At 40.6% G+C, this 26,644-nt stretch overlaps 2 protein-coding genes across 9 annotated transcripts; one reads left to right on the forward strand and one right to left on the reverse strand.

Moving 5' to 3' along the window:
- Positions 1-292: 292 nt before the first annotated feature.
- LOC101174561 (uncharacterized) lies at positions 293-8,608 on the forward strand. Of its 5 annotated transcripts, none has more exons than XM_078934747.1 (7): positions 293-663; positions 2,732-3,058; positions 5,954-6,268; positions 6,368-6,540; positions 6,612-6,854; positions 6,981-7,211; positions 8,209-8,608. In XM_078934747.1, exons 1-7 carry the CDS (start codon positions 639-641, stop codon positions 8,344-8,346), a joined length of 1,452 nt encoding a protein of 483 aa, XP_078790873.1. In that variant the 5' UTR covers positions 293-638; the 3' UTR covers positions 8,347-8,608. The 5 variants fall into 5 exon arrangements, with proteins under 5 accessions (XP_078790873.1, XP_078790874.1, XP_078790871.1 ...); XM_078934748.1 differs by having other exon boundaries at positions 6,642-6,854; XM_078934745.1 differs by having other exon boundaries at positions 6,612-7,211.
- Positions 2,316-26,317, reverse strand: dnai4 (dynein axonemal intermediate chain 4). Of its 4 annotated transcripts, none has more exons than XM_078934739.1 (17): positions 26,170-26,317; positions 25,977-26,091; positions 22,978-23,141; positions 20,549-20,655; positions 20,273-20,426; positions 19,765-19,871; positions 19,451-19,633; positions 16,442-16,621; positions 16,223-16,365; positions 15,479-15,565; positions 15,206-15,360; positions 14,942-15,102; positions 13,769-13,887; positions 12,059-12,157; positions 11,005-11,231; positions 10,761-10,914; positions 2,316-2,345 (listed from the first exon to the last, which is right to left on the reverse strand). In XM_078934739.1, the coding sequence occupies exons 1-17, from the start codon at positions 26,226-26,228 to the stop codon at positions 2,331-2,333; spliced, it is 2,229 nt and encodes a 742-aa protein (XP_078790865.1). In that variant the 5' UTR covers positions 26,229-26,317; the 3' UTR covers positions 2,316-2,330. The 4 variants fall into 4 exon arrangements, 3 of the variants coding, with proteins under 3 accessions (XP_078790865.1, XP_023821196.1, XP_023821195.1); XM_023965428.2 differs by lacking the exon at positions 2,316-2,345 and adding an exon at positions 9,960-10,294; XR_013650610.1 differs by lacking the exon at positions 2,316-2,345 and adding an exon at positions 10,155-10,294 and having other exon boundaries at positions 10,761-10,840.
- Positions 26,318-26,644: the final 327 nt, after the last annotated feature.

Raw genomic sequence — 26,644 nt, forward strand, 5'->3', positions numbered from 1 at the left:
ATAGTAATAAGAGGAATAAAACATTTCTAATTTCTGCCAGGAGAAAGTTGGTACATGTTTTATCGTACACAGGAAGTATTAACTAGAATCATTTGGACGAGTTGAGTGAAGGGTCCTGATAAAGGAAACAAAAACATTAGGGGGGGGGGGGGGGGGGGGTTATTGAAAGCAGAAAATGTTAAAGACAAACTTTATTTTATTTAATGTATTTAAAGCTGAATCCAGAGATTTTAATAGAGGTGTCATGGGAGTTTGAGTCCTGCAGTGGTCGGGGGCGGTACTGCAACACCGCGGATGCTAACTGTCAGAAAACACCAAAGAAGAAGAACGGGCCGCTAGCGCTAATTCAGCTCTATATTCTCCTAAAGTGTTGAAGTTTTTAGCTTCGCTGGAGTTATTTTATGTTCCGTGGTGTTCAGGGTGGTTTCCATTCGCTTCAGACAGCCTCTGGGACTGTTTTTCTCGCCGGCAATAGCCCTCCTCTGCTTGTGCTTCGCTGGGCGTCATTTTCGCCCATGTTTTCACCGTGACAGCCACATTGTGTGGCGCCGCTGCTGCTAAAAAGCTCCGCAGTCACTTTCTAACTGTGAGAGTCGTCCCTCCCCCGTGGAGCAGACACAGAGTGGAAGAGCAGCGGGATGTCTGTGGGATCATTATCAACAGGTACGAGCTCCTGTGATCTCACGGAACCGTGTGCGGGCCTGCTCTGAGAGGTCTGCGGTCCAGCTGGTGCGGAGCGGCGAGCATCACCATGCCGTGAAAAACACCCCCTTATATGTGGAGCACGTGGATGACGTCATTCACTGTTGGACGACACGGGCTAATCAAAACGTTATATCTAAGGGTTAAAATTCTAAAATAGGCAAATAGTTATGTGATATTTTGCTGCCTTAGGCGGCAAAATGTGTGATTATTTAGCCAGAAATTATACAAGCGTTTTTCTATGGGGTGGGCTTTAGTGAAGTGCTTAAAAATCGCGCATGACCTTGAATTATCTCAATTTTTAAAACTCAATTTATAGTTTCATATTGATCTTTGTGTATATTTTTAAAGTATGGTCCTCCATAGCAACACGTTTAAACAAACATAGTGAATGTTAGCAGCTGGAATCAAACTTACTGTCCATGAACGTATTGCCATAATTGAGAAATCGTTGAGAATTTAAAGGAAAAGACATAATTCTGGCAGTAATTTAAAAAATAAAAAAACTTTTGGAACACAATATAAAAGTGCATTTGTGTGGTTATGCAGTCAGTGTGTGGAGGCTGAATGAGCTATTGGAGGACCCACCACTAACTGAATCTGCTTTAATAACCCCCTGTGCTGTCTTGTGGGGTCCAGATGACCCCACTCCCAACATTGCCTCCAAGGCATGTTGATATAAAAACACTCTTCAAATGTCTGCAGAGAAAAGCAGAGGTCGATCGCTTCAATCTTTATAGTACTTTACTTTCTTTAACCGTTCTAGGGCTGCCCTGACATATTTTTAGACACAAAAAATGTAAAGACGTATGAATGGATTTGTCTTTGAACAATAAATCATGCAGTGATTCATTTTAACAACGATTCAATCACATCATAATTACTGGTTGCTGATACGATTTATAGAGAATATTGGTTCATTTTGAACGATCCGATTCTCTGACCTAAAATGGATTAAGGAAATCTTTAGCCAAAACTTCAGCCAGTGTGACTCAGAGATAAATACCTGGTACTGAACACTACAGGTGAAATTTCTCCAGATTCCTTGAGTTTCTTTCAAGATAATAAAGTTTTACATTAAATATGTGAACTAACAAACAAGTAAACAAGAACTCAATTTGACTTGATTCTGCCCCTGACAGGTCAATCTGATTGAATTTAGGAATAGAAATCAATTCCTTAATTAATCGTCAATCAATCATTAAACCCCTAATAAATCAGCAAACAACTTTGTGAAAAAATGTGAAAAAAACACAAATATGCATAGTTTCATAAACTATATAAGGTGAAAGTTTTTGCTTTTTTTTTTTTGCAAATAAAAGATTGAAGCGCCTCTGGTAAACAAAGTGACAAAGTCTTTGTAGAGAGTGACTATATTCACTTTTTGTGATGTAATCCTCTGTCATGCCAATATTATTGGCTTTATTGTTTCATTTTTTTTATTTTTGAGATGCAAAGAAAATTCCTGGGTTTCAGGTGTTCCAACATCACAGTTTGTGTTGAAAGTAGGAACAGCTTCTGCAAAACTACGGAGAACACAAGCAGCACGGGAAGGGAACGAGTAACGTTGGTTGGTTTTAGGGTTGAAGGGTTAGAGGCGGGCGGCATCCGGCGATTCGGGTGCATTTCTACCATCTGATGTGCTGGAGTGTGGGACATAGTGTAAGAAAGAAAAAGAAAACACAAAAACAAATAAAATTAGTACAGGAAAAAGTAATAAAATTACATGAACCTTGCCTCAAAACTTCCAGCACAGTTAAATTGTGTCTAATCTCTTTATTGAATGTTTTCAAACCAGAAACTCCTCCCTTGGCGCTGCTTTGTAGTCACATATTTGTACTTCTAAAGCTCTTGTTCCTGGTTGTTCATGAATTCTGCCCTCTTGAGTTCTCCTGTTAATCTTGGTTCTTCATCTTCTAAATTGACAAAAAGCACAATGGCTTGTTCTGGTTCCTCAATGGATTTTTAAAGTTCTATTCTTTGTTTTTTTGCTTTTAATGAGAGAAACTGTTCTCTGTTGTCCCTCCAGAACTCCCACAAGAAGGCAGTAAAAGGCAGAAGAAGAGGGTCGAGCTGCAGCTCTGCAACAGGGAGAGGAGGTCCAACGCGGACGAGGAGGAACCGGGACCGCAGCACATTAAAGAGGAAGAGGAGGAACTGTGCGCCAGCCAGGATGCAGAGCAGTTTGTGGTGAAGCAGGAGAATGGGTCGCTTTTGCTTCTTCAGTTCAAACCCAAATCTGAAGAACTATTTGAGGTTTCAGAAGGCAGCCTGGTCCCGTCCGAGGAGGAGATGGACGGTCAGTACAGAGCGCTGGACGCCGCCTGGAGGCCGCGAGGAAAGCTGCGTAGAATCGGTACGTGAAAATGTGAATCAAAACAGCAAAGAACTGCAATAACTAAAAACTCCTGGTGGGTTTTTATGAACCAAACTCAGTCCTACTGAGGGAGAGAATGTAGCCACGCTTTGCAATCATTGGTGGATTGAATTACTCTGCTCTAAACTGCAACAGTTAAGTGTTACAGAAATGTGATAAAGCTCCTAAAGGTTCTTGCTATTGTAGCCGGATCACTTCTGCGTTGTGTTTAAGGAATCAAAAGACGTCGGGACACAGCAGCACCCTTGGAGATCCGCTCCATTTATTGACAATTGACTACAGTGTTAGCATCCAGTATTAGCTCCTACATGAGGGTGACAGGTGGAGCGAGATCAGCTGATCCTTATACTGAAATAAAACGTCAACATCTATAAAGTTTTTGTATTTTTCCACAACAGATCTCAAACAATAACAGTATTTTGGACATAAGTGAGATAAAATTAGGATTCATATTGCTAACATTACAGGACACCCACCTCTCCCGCTGGACAATAAAGCAGAAAGGGGAGAGGGAAAGCAAGCGCCAAACAAAACCAGCGAAGAAGATCACATTAAGGAGGGGCTTCCAACCCAACACTGAATACAGGGACTAAAGAAACTTAGGGATGGCCAATATTTTATGTAGGTAAAACAAAAAGACAGATCTCGTCCCGTTACACAATGGAATCCATGAAAAGTGTCAGAATTGCTTCAGTTCAGGGCTTTAGGTCAGAAAGGGGACAGAAGGTGCTTGAACTCCATGAGGCATTACATTTTGAAGCTGAACTTGACAGGTAGGTGAGGGCGAGCGATGGCTCCAGACGCTGCCACACGGCCAAGTACGGGTGCAGGAAAAAAATCGAATTGGCAATACTTGTATAAATTTAAAATGCTGTCAAGGCGATATTTATTCAATTATTTATGGCGTCCTTCATGATCTGACTGTTGTTTTTCACCTGACTGTTGTTTTAAACACCCGACCACTAGATGGCAGCACCAACCACTCAGCCTCTTTGAGCAGCTCTACAACGCACCAAACAACTTCAAGATCTTAGCGAGAAGCAGCTTGTGTTAAATATTCAGTCAGCCTTGCAGTTTTTGTTGTTATGAGACATGCAATACCTATAGAACCTTATTGGTTAAAGCACATTTATTCTGTTTTTTTTCTTACACTGCAAAATATTTAGTTGTAAATCGGACAATGTTGACTGTTCCCTTTAGGAACAAATATTTCTTAATTTACCAAAAGAAAAGCACCATGACTTTGCTTGGGTAAAAGCAATTTATATATGAGATACAATGAAAGACGTATTAATTTTCAGGTAGAGTTTTTTTCCTAAGTCACGCTGTTTAAAAAATTTATTTAAAATTAGTTCCGGTTAGTATTGTACGTATCCGTAATGCGCATCCTATCGTGAGACAGGTTTCGCAGTATCGCCACTTTGGCCAATACTCACCCCTACTGCAAAGGAGTTGTGACATACAGTCAGGACCATACATATTTGGACAGAGAGACATTCTTTCTAATTTTGTTTCTGTACATTACCACAGTGAATTTTAAATAAACAACTCAGATGCCATTGAAGTTCAGACTTTCAGCTTTTATTCCATGGGTTGAATAAAAAGATTGCATAAAAATGTGAAAAGCTAAAGCATGTTTTCAACACAATCCCTTCATTTCATTTGCCTCGTAAGTAATAGGACCAAAAAAATAACTGAAAACCAAATGGTCATTACTAATATTTGGTTGAAAACCCTCTGTTGGCAATGACAGCCTGAAGTCTTGAACTCATGGACATCACCAGATGCTGGGTTTGACCACATGTTGTCTTTTCACAGCAAAATCTTCAAAATGCAAGCACGAGTCCTCTAATCAACTTCAGGCCTTTTATCTGCTTCACTCATAATTACATAACAAGGGAATTGCCCACACCTGCCCATGCAATAGCATGGAAGTCAATTGTCCAATTACTTATGGGCCCGTGAAATTTAGGGATTGTGTTTAAAAAATGCTTTAGTTTTTCACATTTTATGCAATCTCTTTGTTCAACCCATGGAATAAAAGCTGAAAGTCTGCACTTCAATGGCATCTGAGTTGTTTTATTTAAATATCACTGTGGTAATGTACAGAAACGAAATTAGAAAGAATGTGTCTCTGTCCAAATATGTATGGTCCTGACTGTAGCTGCAAATATGGGATCAAATCAGGACCGGCCTACAGGGAATGAAAAACCAGATTGTAAATTAGAAAATTTGACTTTGGAAACAAAAAAAAAACGTTTTTGAAAATGTGAAAAGTCTAAAATTTGAAAATCATTTTAAGCTCAAAAGTTTACATTGTAAACTACAAAGAAATATAGAAAATTAAAAAAAAAATGTAAATTTGAAAGTTGAATACAAAAAACCTATACACCAAAAGCTATTACCAAATAAAAAATAATGTGTGTTTGTAACAGCTCAATTTTACGTGGAGGTGGGGCTTTGGGCCTTTTGGCTACCAGGACATGATTGACATCCGATGGCTGAAGTTCTGATGATGTCATTTCCACTTCAAAACAGCGTCTGCTTTTGGCGCCGTCTGTGTCATCCCTCCTCTGATGTAATGTGCAGCAGCAATAGTGCTTTCCTAAATTTGTTTTAGATTCCTTTTTTCAAGTTTTAATCTAACTACTTTTTTTCTTTGAAGTTTAATATTTATATATTTATGTTCTTTTTTTTCTTTTCAAATTTACAATCTGGTATTTCCGTTCCCTTTAAGCTTATCTTGATTTGACCCCGTATGCATCATTGTGACTAAACATGCAATGCAAAAATGTGCACGTCATTCGCACGAATGTTGCAATTTATGTGCAAGGAGGAGGACTCACTGCTGTTCCTGCCCCACGGCCCCAACAGAGGAAACCGAGCCGGACACGGGGCCCGCTGCGGCGGATGAGGAAGACTCTGAGGCCTCTTCGGCCTCCCAGCCAGCCCCGGCCCAGGAGATGAAGAAGAGGAAGAAGGTGGCCACCGCCGCCGACGGGGACAGACAGTACCCCTGGGGGGATGGACACCAAGATACAATGGCGCGCTTTTGGCTGACACACCCGATCTTCTACGATAAAGCCCAACAGCACTACAAGAACAAAGAAATGAGGAAGCAGCTCATGCAGGACTTGATTCAAAAGAACCACAAGGAGTGGGAGAAGATCCTCACCCCCCTGCCCACCGGTGAGTTCTGTTTCTGCACTGAAACAGAGTAAACATATTTCCCAGATTTTTGATGACATCACAGAATTGCTTCCGTTTTCGACCTTTTGTTTTCTGCAGTGGTCCAAGTGGATGCACATTTGCGCAACATGCGCACCAGATTTGTGAAGCTGCTGAAGCGTAAATCTGCTGCCCCCGCGCTGACGTTGTCCTACAAGGATCAGAAGATCTGGGAGCGCTACCAGTTCCTGCGTCCGTACATTCAGCGCAACCGCACCACAGCAACACACTGTGTAAGAATGAGGTTGAAGGAGGATTCCTTCTCCTCGGGATGGATCCTTTTTAAAAAAAAAAAGTCTAGTAGGTTTCTTTCTTTGCTTTTATTTGTTTGCAGTTTCCTGGCGTGCAGTCCAGAGGGGACGCTGCTGAGGATGACATTGATGAAGATCCCAGTCTTCAATTGAGTCAGCGGGTCGGATTGGGCGGTCAGCTGCCCTCCAGCTCTCAGACGCCGCCAAAAGGGAAAGGAAAGGTCATGAACAGAAGACCTCTCACTTCGCCCACGCCATCTACTGGTCCAGACAGCGAGGACGTGTCTGAGATGGAGGTAAAAGCCATCTTTCCTAAAAGCCAAAACTTTAAAGATGATAGCAACCTCATAGTTCTAGTTATATTTTTCTGTTTGTGTCTTGCTTCCTCCTCCTCCTCCTTCTCATTTTGCACGTATGTGCAGCAAATACTGCAGCAGGCCAAGGACCTGATCTCGAGCATCAGGGCTCCATCGCGCAGTGAGCATGAGAGGAGGGTCAGGGACTTCAGCAGGTATATGGAGTCAGAGATGCTTCTAATACCAGAGTCCTTATGGGACGAGTGCAGCTTCTCCATCATGAACGTGATCCGAGGCTTCAAGACGGCTCAGAAGCAGGGTCACCTGGCCCTGTCGCAGCATCAAGCGTACCAGCAGGTGAACCAATGAACCGTTATTCTCTCTGTGCTATGACGAAATATTGCTTTCCTAACTGATTCATAAGATTGTTGATTAGTTTTCAATAGTAAACCTTATTTGGATGAATCTAAGATCTAAGCTTAGATCTTAGGGAAGAAAGTAACCTAGTAATAAAAAAATGTAACCCCTTATTTCCCTTCCACCACAAAAAAACTCCCAAAGTGCAAAAATCTCCTAAAAGCCACTTAACCCTTGTGCTATCCTAGGCACTTAAACACTGGGAGTTGGGTCATCTAGACTTTTTGGACGATTTTGGATGAAAATGGCATAATTTTATTAAAAAAATATTTAATTATAAAGGAAAAGAACATTTTGAGAATAGTTCAAAGGATGATTGGAGTGGGACTTTAAGGCAACTGTTATTTGGGGTCAAATCTGCTTCATTTACCAAAATAAAACCTCCATGCTAGCAAAGTTAGCTAAAAACCAACAACTTTGGAAAGTGTTTATGTGTAGAAAAGAGCAAACACGAAAACAGAGAGAAAGCAGGAGTCTTTACTCAAAACACGGATTTATTGGGACAGCTCCACTCCACTCCACATAATGTGCGGCGACAAACTAATGTAATGAAGATGCTGCTAATATAGTTTCAACTACGGTGGATTCAGGTTTATTATTATAGTTTTTGTGACACCTTGACAGTCAGATGAGGCTAAATTTAGCATCAGGTTTTTAGTTCAGGTAAAATCTAAACTGCATTTTAATGGTTCCTACACAAAGTGTACAAAAATAGTTTAAACTGTCTGCAGATATTTTACAGAGAGGGAAAATAAACTTTTTCCTTAAAAGTAAAGGAAAACGGATGCTATAAAGATGGGATGCCACCCTTAGCCTCGTCCATGCTACAGATACCCAAATGATGAGTGGGGCCTTTCTCACTGTACATTTGCTAAAAAGAACTGTAGAAGCTCGAGAGCAAACTTAACGTTCCTATTTCTAACCCAATTCTTTTCAGAGTTTTGGGAGCCAGTCGTACCAGCAGCCACAGGGGGGGTATTCCACACAGACTGGCAGCTTGCAGCCTCATAGTGGTACCTTCCAGAATCACCAGCAACCGGGCACTTTCCACCAACAGAGTGGGACCTTTCAGTAGCTGCAGCCGCTGTGGAACGGACCCACCGTGGTCAGCAGTTCCGTCTGGACGCCAGCTGGGGCAAACGCTTGTGGACTTTGGCGTTCATCCCGTGAGGAAGAGGAAGACTACGGCTGGAATCGGCAAATGTGTGGCCAACCCCAACAGCTGCTAAGTGGGCAGAGTTGAGCAGGACTCAGACTTGCTTTGTAATTTTTTTACAGCTTGTCTATTTGTACGCACTGTTTGCACTTACAAAATAAAATGTGCATTGAAGTGAGAAGCTGACACCTGGATGGTCTCCTGCTTTTACCTCACCAGCTAACATTTGGCACAGGACTCAGGCAAAGATGCAGTCTGGGGTCATTGTATCAAACGAAGACGCCCAAAACTTAGTCACTCCACTAGAAATAGTCCTAAACCAACTTAAATTTAAAAATTATTATTGCAAAAAATAATTGAGAAGCACTGGTGTAAAAACAACACAAAATGAGTATTCAGTAGTTGTGAAAGTCTCAAAAATCCAAATATAATCCAAACAATGCAACATATCCTGGATCACCCATTGAAGATGTGCTGCTGTAGTCTTGCTTCTCCTAGAATGCAGCTCCATCTTTCTAGGTGCAAATGCTTCACAACAACCATACATGCTGAACTTATGTCAGGTGACTTTTCTTTTCTAGTTGACATTATGGTCTGTGTGGTTGTCAGAAAAAGACATGCATTTGTTCTCCAGACAATCTCCACCATGTTTCAAGTTCACTTTACAGACATTCTATCATCAGTCTTGTGCTGTCTTATGGGGTCCAGATGACCCCACCCTTACATTGGTAAAATGGTAAATGGCGTATACTTGTATAGCGCCTTTCTTCCTACAAGGACAAAGTGCTTTACAGTCACAGACCCAGTCACACACACATTCACTCACACATTCACACACTGGTGACATACACATTGACGTGTTATCCCTACCATGACAAAGGTGGATCAAGGTGAAGAGGATTAAATGCAATCCATGGACTTGTGGGGTCCAGATGAAATGTTCAAGTGCCTTGGATAGCACCCATATGTCATAAGGTATATTTGACTGCAACTGAGGTTAGGCTGGTAACGCGTTTTGAGTAAATACCTACACAGAGCGTGAGAACTGCAAAAATTAAACTTAACTTTACCTGGACTGGTAAGTCTACGTAAACGCCATTAACCCTTGTGCTATCCTAGGTACTTTAACATTGGGAGTTGGGTCATCTAGACCCACTAGACAGTGCTCTGAACCTTTTTCTTCAATGATTTGTGATCTTCACTGGTGTCCATGGATTACATGAAATCTTTCCACCTTTATCCACCTTTGTCATGGTAGGAATAACACGTCAAAGTAAGGGTGGGGTCATCTAAGATAGCACAAGGGTTAAACGTGTGTTTTAGGCTTCTTTGTTCAGAACTATGGAAGCATATGGAAGGCAGCTTTGACTTTGACTTTCATTTTGAAATATGAGACATACACTTCCATACAAAAGTCTCATGTTCACGTCTTTCTACGCAGGCTCCTACAACCGTTTTCCAGGCCTACAAGCAAATTGCAAGCCCACTGAACACTCGTTTAAAGTTGTTGCAACCTTAAATTAGAATGCACGTTTTTTCTTTTTTATTAACATGTGAAGTCTTTTAATCTAACATTTAACCTGGAGATTCCAAAACTTTCTCTCCTCAACACGCATCATGTAAACGTACACGCCACACTCTAAAAACCAGCAAATAAAAAGGAATCAATACATCATAATTTATGGTATAATCTAACCAATAACTGTTTAAAGATCACATTACTATCATTTTACTTGATTTTGTGACTTGATTGTTTACTTTTGAAGAAGCTGGAAGCTTTTACAGAGACTCATTGACTGGGAATACACAATCATGGTTTTAGTGTACTAGAAGCTGCAGAGTGAAGAAGGTCATGTAGAATATTTACCTGAAAAATAACAACACACCATTAGTTTCTTTCTGCAATTAACACAGAAATTATTTTGTATTTTGTTTTCCCTTAAAGACCCACTCCAATAAAACATGCGTTTTTGATGTTTTAAACATATTCTTGTGGCATTTTTCTGATGATGGAAGACATAAAAACGAAAAATCAGCTCAAAATTGCATTTCTGGGTGTTTCTTTATTCAAATTCAAACAAAAAATGCCGTTTGAAAAAGAGCTTATTTATGTCGTAGATAATATGCTCCCTGCTCCGAGCTCTCAGTAAGGGGAGGGGTTGCTCCACTCTTGTGGAGGCGAATTTCTGATGAACCACCGTCGCTTTGCAGAAACTATGCCCTGAAAAAAGCCAGGTTTTATGATTTTTATGAAAACACCAGTGGGAACTCTTTCTATGTCAAAATATGATCGGAGTGGATCTTTAAGCTTTCTGCCAAGACATGTATGTTACCTGCTTGCTTCCTCCAACACCCAGGTTTCTCAGGTGGTAGACAGTCACCTGTCCACAACTGTCTCCAACTACAACACAGTCTGTGTGTGAAGCAAAAAGCAGGGAGGCCAATCTCACACCAGGAAGAGCAGGCTGCACAATGACTGGACTCAGACTGAAGAGACGGAGGTGCACAGAGACAGGAGGACCTCAGCGTCACACAAGACAGCAAGACAGCCACCACGGCCCCATCTCGCTTACTTACCAGCTTAAATTAAGGTCCCAGACTTCAAGCTGCTCGTCATAAACTGCAGCAAAAACTGTTGCCCACTTTGGGGACCACTTGATGTCATGCACCACCTTCCTGGTTGTGCTGAAGCTCAGCATGGGGTTGTGTTGGTTCTGCGTCCACAGCTGGATGGTGCAGTCAGCAGAGCAGCTTAAGAATATGTCATCACTGAGAGGACACCACGCAACATAGTTCACAGCACACTGAAAAACAAACATTAAATGTCAGTTGTTGATGGTTTCCCATGATTTTAGTACAATTTTAAATTTTTGGCCAATATATTTAGCTGCCTTTTCTTTCATATAAAGTTATTTGAGCAAGTATTTAATTGCTTTAAAAAATTTAAAATATTCAAATGTTATATGAGGCACACTTGGTTATTTTATTTTGAAAAACCAAAGAGCTGTTCCCTATGATTTTGTCATTTTTACTGGACTTATGGTTGTTTTAAATTTATTGTATTTGAAAGATTTTAAGATGAAAATCTTTAAGGAATTTTGGTTCAAAGGTTTTAGTTTTTTTATTTGTTTTTTTCTTTTTTCTTTTATTTAATCATCAAATTCATTCCCACAAAACAATTACAAAAGCAAAATAGTAAACTTGTTTTTTTTTGTGACAAGCTGAGGAATTTGAACAACTGATGCAATGGTCAAACATTTTGGAAAACGACTGCTGTTAAACTATAATAAAGACCTGCATTATGTAAAACTTGTTATAGCTGGATTTATACAAACAACAAGATTGCCAAAAGAATACAGGCTTTAGCATAACATTTTGGAATAATTTCCAGTTTGCTGAGGAAGTGGCAGAAATAAGAGTTCTTATCTAATAAAATTGTTTTCCACAGTTTATGCTGTAAACAGTGCTGTGGATCAACATTTGAAAAAAAACATTTGTCCAGTTATACTGGGACCCAGGGAGGATAACAATGGAGGAAGATAATGGGGAAACATTTAGATTCAGATTGGAAGACAACAAGCATCCTTTCTTCAGAGGATGTGGCCTATGACTTTTATTGTGAAGGGCTCACGTAATGTTTTCTGTATGTGTCCAGATACTGCTGGTTGTTGGAACAGGAACACTTGTGGATGAGACCTTCCCATGTACCGGTCAGGTAGATACCAGGTTCCTGCAAGAAAATTGCAACACAGATAAGAAAGGCTGATAATGCGAACTGAATCACACTGACAGAAAAGAGTTGCAGCTAAACATTCTACAGATACATGAGAGGCCGTTTGACGTTCAAGAATGCATGTCCAAACGCGGAAGTGCAAAACACACGTTTACATTGACTTTTCATTGGAAGTGGCCACTCAAATGTGCATTGCCAAGGATGATAGATATGAAAGGTACGTAGCTTAAAAGAGTGTCAGTAGCTGTGTTTCCATTGACTGTGAAATTGCAAAAATTGGATTTGCGATAATAAATACAGCTGATGGAAACACGACAAATTATGAAAAAACTGGCATTGATTGAAAACAAGTTTTGCTCTTGAAGGAGGTGGTTTTTGAGGCGTATCGCAGTTGACATATTTTGCAAAACTGCAATGGAAATACTCTTTTTCGAATTAAATGAATCATATAGCAAATGGCAACGCACCTTTTAGGAACTGGCTGCCTTGGGCACTGCACAGCAGGCACCACAATAGGTCTCACAGCATCACACAACTCATCTAAAGTTGAGTGTGTCATTCGGAATTGTTGGATCCACAGCTCCTCTGTAAAATCACCGAGCACGACTTCCCAAAATCGCCTCATCTGTAGCCACTCCCACGTCAAGGCAGGTTTATACTTGATCGCACCAGTTGCATCCACTGTCGCGGGGTCTGGTTCATACTAGTGTGTTTTGCTGTTTATACTTTTCAAGTGACGCGATCGTCTCCAACTTTTTATTTGTAACATGAAGAACATCCTCCTCATTCACTTGCTGCATCTGCGAATCCGCTGAGGCAGAGGAGGGTGACGTGTTGGTCCAGTAAGCCGAAGCAGACAATACCCCTTGTATTATCTAATGGGGTCCAGATGACCCCACCTTACATTGACGTGTTATCCCTACCGTGACACAGGTGGATAAACGTGAAGAGGATTTCATGGACACAATTGAAGATCACAAATCATTGAAGAAAATAGGTTCAGTGCACTTGTGGGGTCCAGATGACCCCACTCCCAATGTTAAAGTGCCTAGGATAGCACAAGGGTTACAGAAGCGAAAAAGAAAGAGACAAATTGCATTACCTTGTCCAGTGCAATATATGTGATATATCTACATGAGATATGAGATCTTTCTAGTCTTGGTATATTTTTTTTATCTTGTCCGCCCTCTCTCTATCTCTTTGTGTGGAAAGTTAGGTATTTCCTTTAACTCCTTTAGTTAAGTTTTAATCATCTTCAGTTCTAAAAAGACATTTATGTGGACAGAGTTGCTCCATAATCCCATAAATTAATCCCATAAATTACGTGATTGCAGTACAGGCGTAAAATTCCAGCAGGTGTCACATTCTGGATCGACTGGGGCGATGATGATGAGCAGTAGTGCCGAGGAAGAAATATAAAAGTATCTGCTGTAAATCATTGTTCACATGTGTTTTTGAATGACCTTTTTTGTGAGTTGGTTTGTGTTTATTTGCAAAATTAAGATTTAATGGAAATGGTGTCATTGCAAAATTGTGATTCTTCTAAATTTCTAAAATTTCGATAACGCTTTGTGTATATGTGCAATGGAAAAGTAGCTTTTGACTTACGGTTGGATGGAAGTCCAAACACAACGCAGGAATCAGTGAAGATATTAAACTTTGTGAAATGCTTTCTGTAGTTTTTGCATCTGGGTTTTTGTAAATCGTCCTCTTCAGCTTCATCAGCTCTGTTGAAACAATAACAAAAACTCTAATAAAGACAAGAGCAATGCTAGTTAAATGTAGGAGCGTTGAGACCCCAAGGCTGGAGCCCTCTTTTGTGGACATTTTTACACAAAAATTACTGTGAATGTAAAAGTTTTTGTGACAAAGTATTAACCAGTGGCTTTTTATGTCTTTTAGAAAATCCAGCAATCCTTAAATTTGAAGCGAAAAGGAAACGAAATTTCGGTCTTTCGTGATTCATGCACGATATACGAAATTCATAAGTGTTTCTTGTGTTCGTCATTTGTCCATCTGCGCAGATGTCCATCGAGGGTTTTGACTGACAGATCTTTTCGTAGGGGATCGGCTTTGAGCAGGTCAGAATGTTTGTCGCTTAAAAATGACGTAGTTTAAAGTGTATTTTACATAGTTAATATGCAGTTATTGAGTAAATTATGTTAGCGCTTTGAGTGTCTGGAAAAGCGCAGATATATCCAATCCATTATAATTTTTATTATTATTTCTCAAGCAATTGTGCAAGATTTTTGCAAGATACATACGCAAATATGTGGCTTTCCACGACCATTCCACGTATGTCTAACAGACTTTTCAAAGGATAACTTTTATATCGCGCATACGCTGCACATATCACGTTCAAATTACATCATTGATGCACAAATCACTAACAAGATATATATAAATGCCGCATTAATCACAGGCGGTTATGTTCTGTATTAATTTACGTGTTCTTTGCACCATATATTCTTCATTTTCTGTGGTTCATTCGTGATACATCAGACAATTTCACGTAAAGACCGCAACTTTTCTCACTTTTCTTTTTAGATATGTCCAATTTTCATCTGTGCAAAATGCATGTTGTGGCCGTGTGACACGGCCTTAACCTTAATACTATTACAGTTTGCATAATGGTGCCAAAAACAGTCTAAAGGCCCCTCATATCTTCATTTACTGGACTAATGTCTTGATACAGATAAACCTAGGCAGGTTTATCTGTATCAAGTACTGCATTATAGAGAACCATCAACTAAACTCACAGTTTCCTGCAGGTCACAGTACCTGTGTGTCCGAGGTTACCGGTGCAAACGACCCACTTGATGATCCTTCCATCTGCCCCCACAGAGATTAGAACCTCTAACCTCTCCTCTGCTGGTAATCCAAACTCTTGTTGGTTCCACCTAAGCTGCCACACTGGCCCCAGGTGTCTGCTGGGACATTTACTGAACACACATCCAAGGAATAAGGAAAACCACACGAGTAGCACCTAGTTTGCTTCTAGCCTGTGACAAAGGCAGCAGCACTGTGTCCTCACAGAATCCTCACCTGCTGTCCAGGAAAAGCGAAATGCTGTCTGGGTTCTGGATGTCGTAGATGGCTATGCTGCCATCGAACAGCCCCACTGCCAGATGACTGGGCCGAGTGGCTGAGAAATCCAAAGAGGTCACAGCACTTTCACAGCGCACAACACGCTCAGGCCACTGTTTAAAAAGCAGAAGAACCGCTAAACCTACCTGTCCAACCTCATTCTGAGGAGAAAATGACAAAGGTGGTGACGCATATAAAAGCAGGAACTGCTATAGGAGAAGAACTAAATACCGTGGGGTTTTTGAGGGACCAGCAGCACACCAGACCTGCTCTTTCATTAGTGGAGTCAAATTCACCATAGCCCACAGCAAGAAGGTCCTAGAGGAAAAAGAATGGTAGATAAAGATTTAGGGATAGTGCTTTCTAGGATTGTTGGAGTGAACTGGTTGTTTTTTTTCTCTTCTCCGTGTAAATTTGTTTTATTTTTTTTGCACTTTTGATTGGTGAATTTGACGTTTTTGTGACTCTGTAGACTTTAATGTTCTGGAAACCTGCAGTCGTAGATTTCACGTTTTTTGTTTATATCAGAATAAATCCAGTGATGACTTTATCTGTGGATTTACTCTCTAAAAAAATTAGTTAAATAATTTTAAACAAACCCGAACATACAAAGTAAGAACTCGTCTCGCTCTTTATTATGTTACTTTACTCAACGCAATCCTTTCAGAAATATTTTATCACAACAAATCCAGGTTCTTCCAGATCTTGAAGTTATGAATGACCCAGTTATTAATACTTTTGCGTTCACATCACATGTGAACTTAGCTATAAAACAGATAATAAACAAACTAGTGTGTTGATGTGTGTTGCTGCTGCTTTGGAGACAATGTCCATGACCTGAGGGCCTACGTGCCTCAAAAGCTGTAATGAAAAATCCAACAAAAAACAATCCTAGTTTTAAGTTAACAAACTGAACTGGAACTACATGTAGTTTAAAAGTTCTGAAACTGCCCAACCTCTACTCAGTTCTATTACCGGATTCTTTTTATTCCAGGCCATGCTGCTGACACTGAATCCTCTGGTGAGCTCACAGCTGAAAGCCCACAGACCCTCCAGGGCAGGGGTTTCAGAGATTTCTGCATCTCTCTGCTCCTCTCTCTCAAGCTCCACGATCCAGTCTGGTTCAAAGAGAAACGTGGCACATGAATGCACACATTGTGTTGATAAATGCTAAATGTTGATGCTCCTGTTTACCTTTCAGTGAGGGAAGCTGTCTGTAAACAGCCAACTGAGGTTGCAATAGGCTCTGTAGGATGGTCTTCTCCACTACAAGTAGACTGTGCTGGAATTTCTTTGACAGCCTGATGAGCTCCAAGACTGGTTTGTGAGTGTTTTCACAGATTTCTATGTCTTTCAGGGAGCTAGACACACTGACTGAAGAGAAACAGAAAAAAAGAACTTGTTTTTTACATTTTCATTCATAAATTGAAATTGTGCCAGTTACGTTGAAAGTCAACCGAGGCTGATCAAGCTCTGCTAAAAGAGATTTTTACGTTAGAATCTACCAACTACTTTTCAATAAAAGTACACACACTGGACAGGGCCACACAACAACACACAACCGCAAACACTTCCCTGCCTCAATCTGTTTGTGGGAGAATGCATCCAGGTTTTCACCCTGCTTAATCCCTTTTGGGGTCACTGGGTTGCTGGAGCCTATCCCAACTACTTTTGGGTAAAGGCGGGCCCCACTTTTTGAGAAGCACTGGCTTAACATGTGGTGTTATCAAATGTCAAAGCGGAATGCTTACCGTTGCTGCATTGAAATATTAGTTCTCTCCAAATCGTTTTTTTTTTATCTTTACATTTCTCTGAATAATTTTAGTAGTTAGTGTAAATATTTCACACAGATTCAAGATTCAAGATTCTGTTTATTGTCATTCCACACATAGTATTTGCAGATAAGTACACTGGTGATGTTGTTTCTCACTAGCCTGCCAGTGCAAAGAAGCAGCAATAATAATAAAAAGCTATGAAGTAACAGTCCAAGAATAAAAAAAATAGCAAAAATAAGATGAATACAAAATTAAATGAGTGAAATAGAATAAAATAAAATAAAATAGAGACCAGCATTCAGTGTGATTAAAGTGACCATGTGCGTCTTACAGCAGTCTTGTTTATGGAGGGGGGGGGGGGGGGGGTTGTTAGAGTCTGTATCCATGTATTCTCTCTTCAGGTTGTTTGGGGGGTTGCAGATAATAAGTAAGAGCAATGAATGTATGAGGAGGACAGTCCGTTCAGCAGTCTCACAGCTTGTGGGAAGAAGCTTTTTAGCATCCTGCTTGATCTGCAGCTGATACTCCTGAACCTCCTTTCAGATGGCATGAGGGACAACAGTCCATGAGAGGGGTGCTGGGGGTCCCTGATGATGGAGGTTGCTATGCGTAGGAGAGGTGCACCAACAACCTTGTTCTCAGTCCTGACAATCTTGCTGAGCCGTTGTTTGTCCTGAACCTTGCAGCTGCCAAACCAGAATGTGAAGCTCTGTCAGGATGTTCTCAATGGTGCCTTTGTAGAAGGTGATGAGGTGAGGTGTTGGAATTCCAGTCTTCCTGAGTCTCTGGAGGGGATGGAGATCCTACGGTGCTTTTCTGATGACCATGGTGGAGTTGGTGGAGTAGGACAGGTCGTTAGTGAGGCGCACCCCCAGGAACTTGACGCTGTTGACCTTCACCACAGCAGCACCGTTTATGGTCAGATGAGTGCGGTGATTGCCAGACGTCCTGAAGTCAATCACCATTTCTTTAGTTTTGTCCACGTTGATCTGGAGGTTATAGGATTTACACCACACTGCTAGCTGCTCCACCTCCATTCTGTAAGCAGACTCGTCATTGTCGCTTATGAGACCAATCACTGTTGTGTCGTCTGCAAACTCAACAATGTGGTTGGTGCTGTATCGAGCAGCGCAGTCATGCGTGAGCAGACTGAACAGTAGTGGGCTCAGGACGCACCCCTGTTGTGTGCCCGTGCTCACTGAGATGGGCCTGGATGTGTGTCTGCCGAAGACTGTCTGCAGCCTGTCTGTCAGAAAGCTGTCCAGTTGCAGGTTGCAGTGTCCACGCCTAGTAGCCTCAGCTTCTCCACCAGCTGCTGTGGAATGATGGCGTTAAAAGCCGAGCTGAAGTCGATGAAGAGGACTCTAGCTTAGGTGTTTTTCCTCTCCAGATGTCGCAGTGTGAGGTGGAGAGTGGTGGAGATGGCATCCTCCGTGGATCGATTGGCTTTGTATGCAAATTGTAAAGGGGCCATAGTTATTGGAAGACTGTGTGTTTTTGGACCAAGCGCTCGAGACATTTGGTCATAATTGGTGTTAGGGCCACGGGGCGAAAGTCGTTTGGGCAGGCTGGATTTGACTTCTTTGGGGCTGGAGTGAAAACAGCAGTTTTCAGGCAGGTGGGTATTAATGCCTGCCTGAGTGAGGTGTTAAAGATGTTGGTGAAGACATCTTTCAGTTGCTCCACGCAGTCTTTCAGAACCAGTCCAGGGATGTTGTCCGGGCTTTTGCGTGGATTGATGGTGGAGAAGGCTGTCCTCACCTTAGCAGTTGACAGCTGCAATGCTGTGTTGCTGGAAGACAGCGGGAGCATCTGTGCCTGGGTGGAGTTGTTTACATCAAACCGGGCGTAGAAGTTGTTCAGTTCTTCTGGTAGAGAGCGGTTGTTCTGGCATATTGTCGAGGGGGGGCTAATAGTCCATGATGTTACGAAACCCCTGCCACGGTTGTTGTGAATCTATCTGACACGTGAAGTGGCTGTCCAGTTTTTGTGTGTACAGCCTCTTCGCCTCTCTGATCCCCCGTGACAGGGTTTTCCTTGCCAGACTATATTCTGCTGCATCTCCACATCTAAATGCCTTGTCCTGGGCTCTCAACAAGGAACGTAATTCTCCTGTTAGCCAAGGTTTAATTTCACAATTAAATGAAATTAACTTTAAATATATTATAACGGTAAATATTGTTTTTGTTTGTGTGTGAATGTATTATCCTCATCTTCTCTCATTGGAGCTTTTTTTCCTACCTGAGACTAGGATTCTATCACAGAGGACTAAATTCATCAACTAAGAATGTAGAAAGATACATCAGTGTGTTAGATGCAGACCCCCTCTGAGCAACACCAGAACCTGAGCGGTTTGTGATCAAACCTACACTGATGTTAACCTATAACACCAACCAGTCTTCATCCTAATCAAACAGTTTGGTTTTACCTGCAGTGGTCATGCTGCCTGTTGACATGCTCCTCTCTGCACTTCTCAATGGGGAAAGTAGGGAGCCTCCGTCATCAGAGTCCACTAAAGTAAAGTCCACTGAAATGGGTTTTGGTTCAGGCTTATCCTGCCTCTCTTCCAGCTCAGTGTCATCATACATGATGGAGGTGGAAACAGCAATGCCTGTGGACAGAGAGATACACCTCCTGACCCAAATGAAAACTGTTGTCAGTCAGGGTGAGCACCCCAGCTTTGACCTTTGAAAGTGACCCTAAGCCAGAGTTCTCTGAGCTTTCTGAAAGGCTTTTCCAAACCTGCATCCACCAGGAACAGACCATCACTCTGAACATGTTTGTTTTTGGAAGTTCCATGTAAAGTCTGCGAGGATCCGTCCACATACTTGTCTTTGGATCTAGTTTTCCTGCAAATCTCAAAAGAAAAGTTTTAGGTTTCTCACTGTGAAAAAACAAACGGAAGAAAATCATTATGAAAATGTTATATTTGCTTTATAAAATTAAATTATTAGCATTAAAGGATGACAAGTTTAAAAGTTTTACTTTAAAAAAGATCGTCTTTAGATCTATTTTTAAAAGTATATCCAGTGGGTTTTTTTATTATGATTTTGCCATTTTCAAGCTAAAATCAAAAGACCTGTGTCGCTTTCTAGGACATAGTTTCTGCAGAGCAGCATTTTATTAGAAATTCACCTCAAAGTTATGAGCGGGACTGTAAAGTAAATCCGCTCTGAAAAACGCAATTTTTATTTAAGTGAGTCTTTCAAAAGCACTTTAAAAAACAAATCTAAGATTAAGTTTCTCTTACTTTGAAGCTTTTGGATGATCAGCATTCAGCGGAATGAAAGTTGAAGGAATGTTAAGCAGCGAAATGTTGTCTGTCTCAGTCAAAAAGAGCTCTTTGGTCTCTTTGTGCATGTGCTCCACCTCTTCTTTCGTTGCTTCTGTTTTGCCTCTGTCATCTAACAGAGAACAGGAGCCTTAACCCAATCGTTCATCAAACAACACAGAGAATGCGCTTTTGCGGGAAAGGCAAGAAAACACACAAGACGGCTAAAAGACGCTGCAGATTGTTGTGGAGAACCTGGGAAGCTGCTGGAAATGTTCCATTTGGAAGAAGTCTCCTCCATCTCTTCATTCATGAGCCAAAGTGAAGACTGGCTGGATATTCTGCTGCTATCTAGCAATGACCTGAAAAAGAAGTCATATACTGTAACTGCAGACACACTAACGGTCATGGTTACAGAACACAAGCAGCTGATTCTTCAGACTGTGTGTGTTTCAGTTCTAGACAGGGTTTGTATGGTCTGTGTCTATATCAGACAACAGCTTAAGTAAAGTTGGATAAGAGATGGACTGTGTATTGACTGGGAGGGGAAAATTATTAGTTGAGGGGCCATTCCAGTTTAAAGTAGATGTAAACATAAAAAAGCTCAGGGTTGTCCTCTCAGCCCTGCACTATTTGCTTTGGCAATAGAGCCTTTAGCTGAGTCCATCAGGCAAGACCTGATAATACGGGGAGTCTCTGCTGGCGGAACTCAACATAAAATATCATTGTATGCTGATGATATATTATTGTATGTAACAGAACCCCCATCTTCTATCCCCAGACTCATTGAAATTATTCAGCATTTTTCAACATTCTCTGGCTACAAAATTAACTTTTCCAAATCCCTAGCCATGCCAATGGGCAGACTCAAAAGTAGAACAAACACACTGGTAGCATTTCCTTTCCACTGGTCATTATCAGGATTTGTATACCTCGGTGTTCAGATCACTCCCATGTTTCATCAGTTGTTCAGGGCTAACTTTACACCTCTTCTTAATACTATTAGAAAGGACCTTGAAAGATGGAACCCGCTTCCCCTCTCCTTGCTTGGTAGAGTATCAATAATTAAGATGAATGTGCTACCAAGATTATTGTATCCTTTACAAATGATCCCATTATTGTTTTCCAACAAATCTTTAAAGTTACTCAATGGTTGGCTGAGTGAATTTATATGGCATAAAAGGAAACCAAGGCTTAAACTTTCAAAATTACATCTTCCCATTTCCAAAGGAGGCCTAGATTTACCCAACTTCAGACTTTATCAGTTGTCATCTATTTTAAGATTTGTGGCAGAATGGGTGAGGGACGACCCCACATCTGTCTGGCTAGGCCTCGAAAAATCACAGACTCACTGCTCACTTCCTGGCCTTTTGTCCTGCAAAAATCTGAAATCTGTTAGAAATCTGTGTGGTAACAACCCGATAATCACTAACACAGTTAAGGCGTGGTTCTTGGCCAGGCGGCTGGAGGGGAGGTCTTTTTTAACTCCTATTCTTTCTCCTATACAAGGCAACCCTGAGTTTCAGCCGGGCATGATTGATGCAGGTTACAACATCTGGACACAAAAGGGGATAAAGAATATGTCTCATCTGTTTACAGGAAATTCTTTGTCTTCATTTGAACAGCTCCGTGTCAAATATAACCTCCCTAACAGTCACTTCTTTAGATACCTACAAGTCCGGGATTTTATATTTAAGAAAACAACCTTGACCTCCGATTCTACGCCCTCACAACTAGAGAAGCTACTGCTCACACATCCTGGTAAAAAAATAATCACATGCTTTTATAATGTACTAAATCAGACCAATTCATTGACTGTACTAGAAGCAGTAGAGAAATGGCAGACCGATCTGGGTGTGATTATTGATGATGATACATGGAATGTTATTTGGAACCAGACAAAACGAATATCTGTTTGTAATAATGCCAGGCTCTTACAATATAAAATTATTCACAGATTGCAAATCTCTCCAAACAGAAGACATCAGATGAACCCTCAAATGTCACCTATGTGTTTAAAATGTAAATCCTCACTGGGAACTTATTCTCACTGTATCTGGTTCTGCCCTAAAATCCTATCATACTGGAGAGACATTTTGGAGGACATGGAAAAAATATTAGGGACAGCCCTGGTCCTGAATCCGGTTTCTTTGCTGCTGGGTTATAGGGACGATAAAGTCATCTCTACGTCTGGCAGATTGTATGACATCCTAACATATGCCGCACGTAAAAATATTTTTCTGTCATGGATCAGTGACAAACCTCCATCCAAAGCAAACTGGCATAGACTTATCATTGAACTCTTTCCTCTGGAGTACTTGACCTGTCTGCTCCACTCAACTAAAAGTGATTTCATGAAAACGTGGACCCCCTATCTTTGCTTTACCAGTCTCACTATTGCTTCAATACTAAACAACGTGATTGTGGACTGACTCTATTATTATTATTATTTATTTTTTTTTTGCTACTTGTCTTATCTATTTTTATTTGCCTTGGTATAAAAAGGAACTTTAATTTGGAAAACACTTCTGCAGAAATGTACACGATTGTGGACCAATGTTGTGCTGAGCAATGTTTGTGTTTGTTAAAAATTATGCTTAAAAGTCAATAAAAATACAAAAAAAAAAAAAAAAAAAAAAAAACATAAAAAAGCTCAGTCTGTCATCAGTGTTGTGTTATTGTACCTGGAGAGAGGCACGCTGAAGCTCTCTGTGGCCGTAGTCTGGTCTGATGCTGAGTCAGCGGAAACCCCGTCCTTAAAGAGGATGCTGGCTGTGGCTTGTGCTGCCCCAGGGTTTGCCTGACACAGCGGCAGTGGGGTGACATCGTTGCTCTCCTCATCAAAAACCTGCAAACATCGGCTATCACTGCCTGCCTGTCGCATTCTGAACCATTCGCAACTGATGCAGCAACAACTGATCAGTCCCAACATAATGGGAATCAGAGCAATCAGTGTGACAAGTACGAAACGTAGGAGGAAGGTAAACCTTAATTCTACTCAACCGTATCAAATGAAACAGCTTTTATTGACTGAGCTACGTTTTTGTCTGATTTAAAGTTGTGATTTCAAAGACACACTCTAACGAAAACCATGTTTTGGTGTCTTTAACATGTTCTTGGGGCATTTTTCTCATGATGGAGAACATATATAAAGAAAATTAAGATTAAATTGCATTTTTGATTATTTCTGTATTCAAATTGTTGTGAATCCGCTGACGCATGAATTATCATTTGCTATAAAATATGCTGGGCTGGTCCACGAGCTTCCTGCTCCGCTCCATTCTGATGGAGACAAGTAGATCCACGTACGTCTCCATTTTCCTCGTCTGAGCTGGTATCTTCAAAAGTGTATGGCTGAATAGCTTCAATACTGCTTCCCACATTTGTTGAACCAGTAATGTTAGGTTGGGCGTGTGACAGGCTGTAAACTAGCAAGAGTGCTTGGAAACAGACGGGTAACTGGAAGGGGGGGTGGGCTTACTCTGTGCCAACAATCCCGCTCACAACACAAAGCTGAATTTCCTATGATCTCCTGCTGCTCTGCAGAAACTATGTCAACACAGAGTTTTAAAATTTTGGCTAAAAATCACAATTAAAAGACCACTGGGAACACTTTTACAATGGATCAAAAGATGATCCGAGATCTTTCACATGCTTGCAAAGCTTTGTGAGATGAGGATTTCCCTCAAGCTCCAATTAAGAAAGCTGTGTTCCAAGCCTACTTGCTCATCTCTAAGACACTTTAGTGAATCTTGGAACAAGCAAGGCTGCTTGCTTTAAAGAGTTACCGGTAAATTAATCTCCACACATCTGTGCAGCATAAAAAAAGCCAGATTGCATTTTTTTAAATGGAACATGAGGAAATAAATATTACACAAGTGCCACAGTGCCTATATTAGGGCCCTGGGGCACTCCACAACAGAGGAGGCACTGCAGATGAGTCATTGTCCAGGTGGACAGAGAAAGCTCTATCTATCCAACAGACAGGAACTTCAAAACAGATTCCATAATATTCACCCAAATAGTAGAAATAAAAACTATAAGATCCAGAGGCAACAGGAGTGCATGAACCAGCAATTATTAAAAAGTAATTTCTTCTCTGCAATTTTAGAGATATGCTAATATTTTTGAACTGAGATTAAGGTCATTTCTTTTCACTTTGTGGGATCAATAACGATTTATTGTATTCTATTCTAATTACAGAGGATGGGGTTTGATGGAGGATGATACAGTTTTTCTCAGTTGCTTTAGTACAATTCTCAGATCAGAATTGAAGTTTGCAAATATGTGTGTGCATTTCTCAAAACAATTTGTACAAACAGCAAAACACTATGGATTTCTTGCAAAAGCCTGTAACTTGCTCAAAATCTTTAGTTCATCTCTCAAAACTAAGTCTTTATGTCATTGAACATGTCAGTGCCATCAGAATGTCAAGTCCTTGTGTCATTGTCTACGAACAAGACAGTCAAATGACTTAGTCATGTTGTCAATACAACTGTGTACTTTTGAGGGAGGTTCTGAAGTAAAATATGGCTAAAGTTTGGATGACAATTATTGTAAAATGTAAGTTACAGCTTTTTTGTTTGATTGCAAGAGACTGGACAAGATTCACATTTACACTTTTATTGTTCATATTGTAATTTGTTGACAGACCATGTCATACCAACATAGAAAAAAACACTGCAAACAGTAACACAAAGGGAAAAAAAGATAGGACAATATTCTGTCCAACAGTACAGGCAGTGCAGTAGGAATTGGTGTGGTCTTCCTACACCTCTTGTCGTTCCTGCATGTTAGGCCACAAATTCTCATTCACATCACAGCGAATATCCTCTCTTGCAATGCAGCGAAATATGTTTGTCACATTATGACAACTTGGTCAACCATTTTGCCGTTAATGACTTATACGATGAACTAATGACTAGGTGTTTTGAGGAGTAAGACTATTACACAGTGAACTATGTAATACATTTTGATCAACATGACATAAACAATTGCTAATGTAGCAAAGAGCAGAGAATTGTACATAATCATTTACATGGATGTACCAAAGCAATTGCAACTTGTTCAAAGAAGTGAGAAACTGCTTATATGATGTGCACAAGTGACATCATGATGTGAAGATTGAACAAATAGTTTTGGGAATTTCATTCTGATCTGAGAATTGTACTAAAGCGACTGAGAAAAACTGTAATTCGCTGTGGCGACCCAAAAGGAAGCAGCAAAAAGAAAAAAAAAGAAAGACGTCTGCAGGTCTGGTTTCAATAGGTCATATCATGTTCAGTTGAAGGTTTAAGGAATTTTCTTCTGGAAGGAGCCACTGTTTTAAAATTGAATTTAAACAGTAAAAGGAAATAGATAGATAGATAGATAGATAGATAGATAGATAGATAGATAGATAGATAGATAGATAGATAGATAGATAGATAGATAGATAGATAGATAGATAGATAGATAGATAGATAGATAGATAGATAGATAGATAGATAGATAGATAGATAGATAGATAGATAGATAGATAGATAGATAGATAGATAGATAGATAGAAAGGATCGAGTTGCTAAAAGCATGCGTAAATGGAGAAGCAGTTGGAGCGCGTTGCGCATTGAGCGCACGGCCTGACCAAAGGATAAGGCAGAGCTGCAGTAAATAGTATATTGAGTAAAAATATTTATCCACTTACCCGAACAGCTGGTTTTGCACTTTGGATGATGCTCTTATGCAGAACTTTGCTTCCTCTTTCCAGGCTGAAGCTGCGCCTGCTGGACGAGCCGAGCCTGGTGTTGGGCTGGAAGGAGCTGTGGATGTGGACACGGTCATCATGAGCGCCACGGTTTACAGAGGAACCGAGACCGTTAACGAACGAGAGAACTCACGGTCTGCGCACCGCAGTCCGCGAAACGCTGGGTCTTTCTTTCTCTGTCGATTCAGACATGTTAAACGACGACGGAGGTCTACTTTAGTTGTGGTAACTATGACAACGCGACGCATCACGTGTCAGTTGGGGTTTTGGCGAGATGTTACGCAGGTAAATTCCCATTTAAGCTCTTTACCAAAAGGAGCCACTTTTGCTCAAAATAATTATTTTTACCTCATAATAAAAAAAACAATTACCCTCTATTTGTGTTATTCAAATGAAAGTAAATGTACAGATCACAAAAATCAGCTTTTAAAACCCATAGAGTAATGGGAATGCAAAAAAGGAAGAAAAAAACACCCTTAAAAGTCAATCTACATAGTATATTTACAGACCCTTTTCAAAAAATTAGAATTTCATCTCCATAATTCTAAATTAAACATTCATATAATAAAAATTCAGGGCCCACTGTTTACTTGATTTCAAGTATGCAT

The sequence above is a fragment of the Oryzias latipes genome, chromosome 17 (assembly GCF_053564925.1).
Source record: "Oryzias latipes strain Hd-rR chromosome 17, Olatipes_Hd-rR_3.1".
Taxonomy (NCBI): Eukaryota; Metazoa; Chordata; class Actinopteri; order Beloniformes; family Adrianichthyidae; genus Oryzias; species Oryzias latipes.

Excerpts from the sequence above, each read along its gene's own strand:
- LOC101174561 (XM_078934745.1), top strand. The coding sequence starts at position 639 with ATGTCTGTGGGATCATTATCAACAG. Across the intron at positions 664-2,731 it reads TGTGGGATCATTATCAACAG|AACTCCCACAAGAAGGCAGT; the intron begins GTACGAGCTCCT and ends TTGTCCCTCCAG. Across the intron at positions 6,541-6,611 it reads GCACCACAGCAACACACTGT|GTTTCTTTCTTTGCTTTTAT; the intron begins GTAAGAATGAGG and ends AAAGTCTAGTAG.
- dnai4 (XM_023965427.2), bottom strand. The coding sequence starts at position 26,228 with ATGTCTGAATCGACAGAGAAAGAAAGACCCAGCGTTTCGCGGACTGCG. Across the intron at positions 16,622-19,450 it reads AGGCAGCATGACCACTGCAG|TCAGTGTGTCTAGCTCCCTG; the intron begins GTAAAACCAAAC and ends GTTTCTCTTCAG. Across the intron at positions 15,566-16,222 it reads CCTGGAATAAAAAGAATCCG|GACCTTCTTGCTGTGGGCTA; the intron begins GTAATAGAACTG and ends TTTTTCCTCTAG.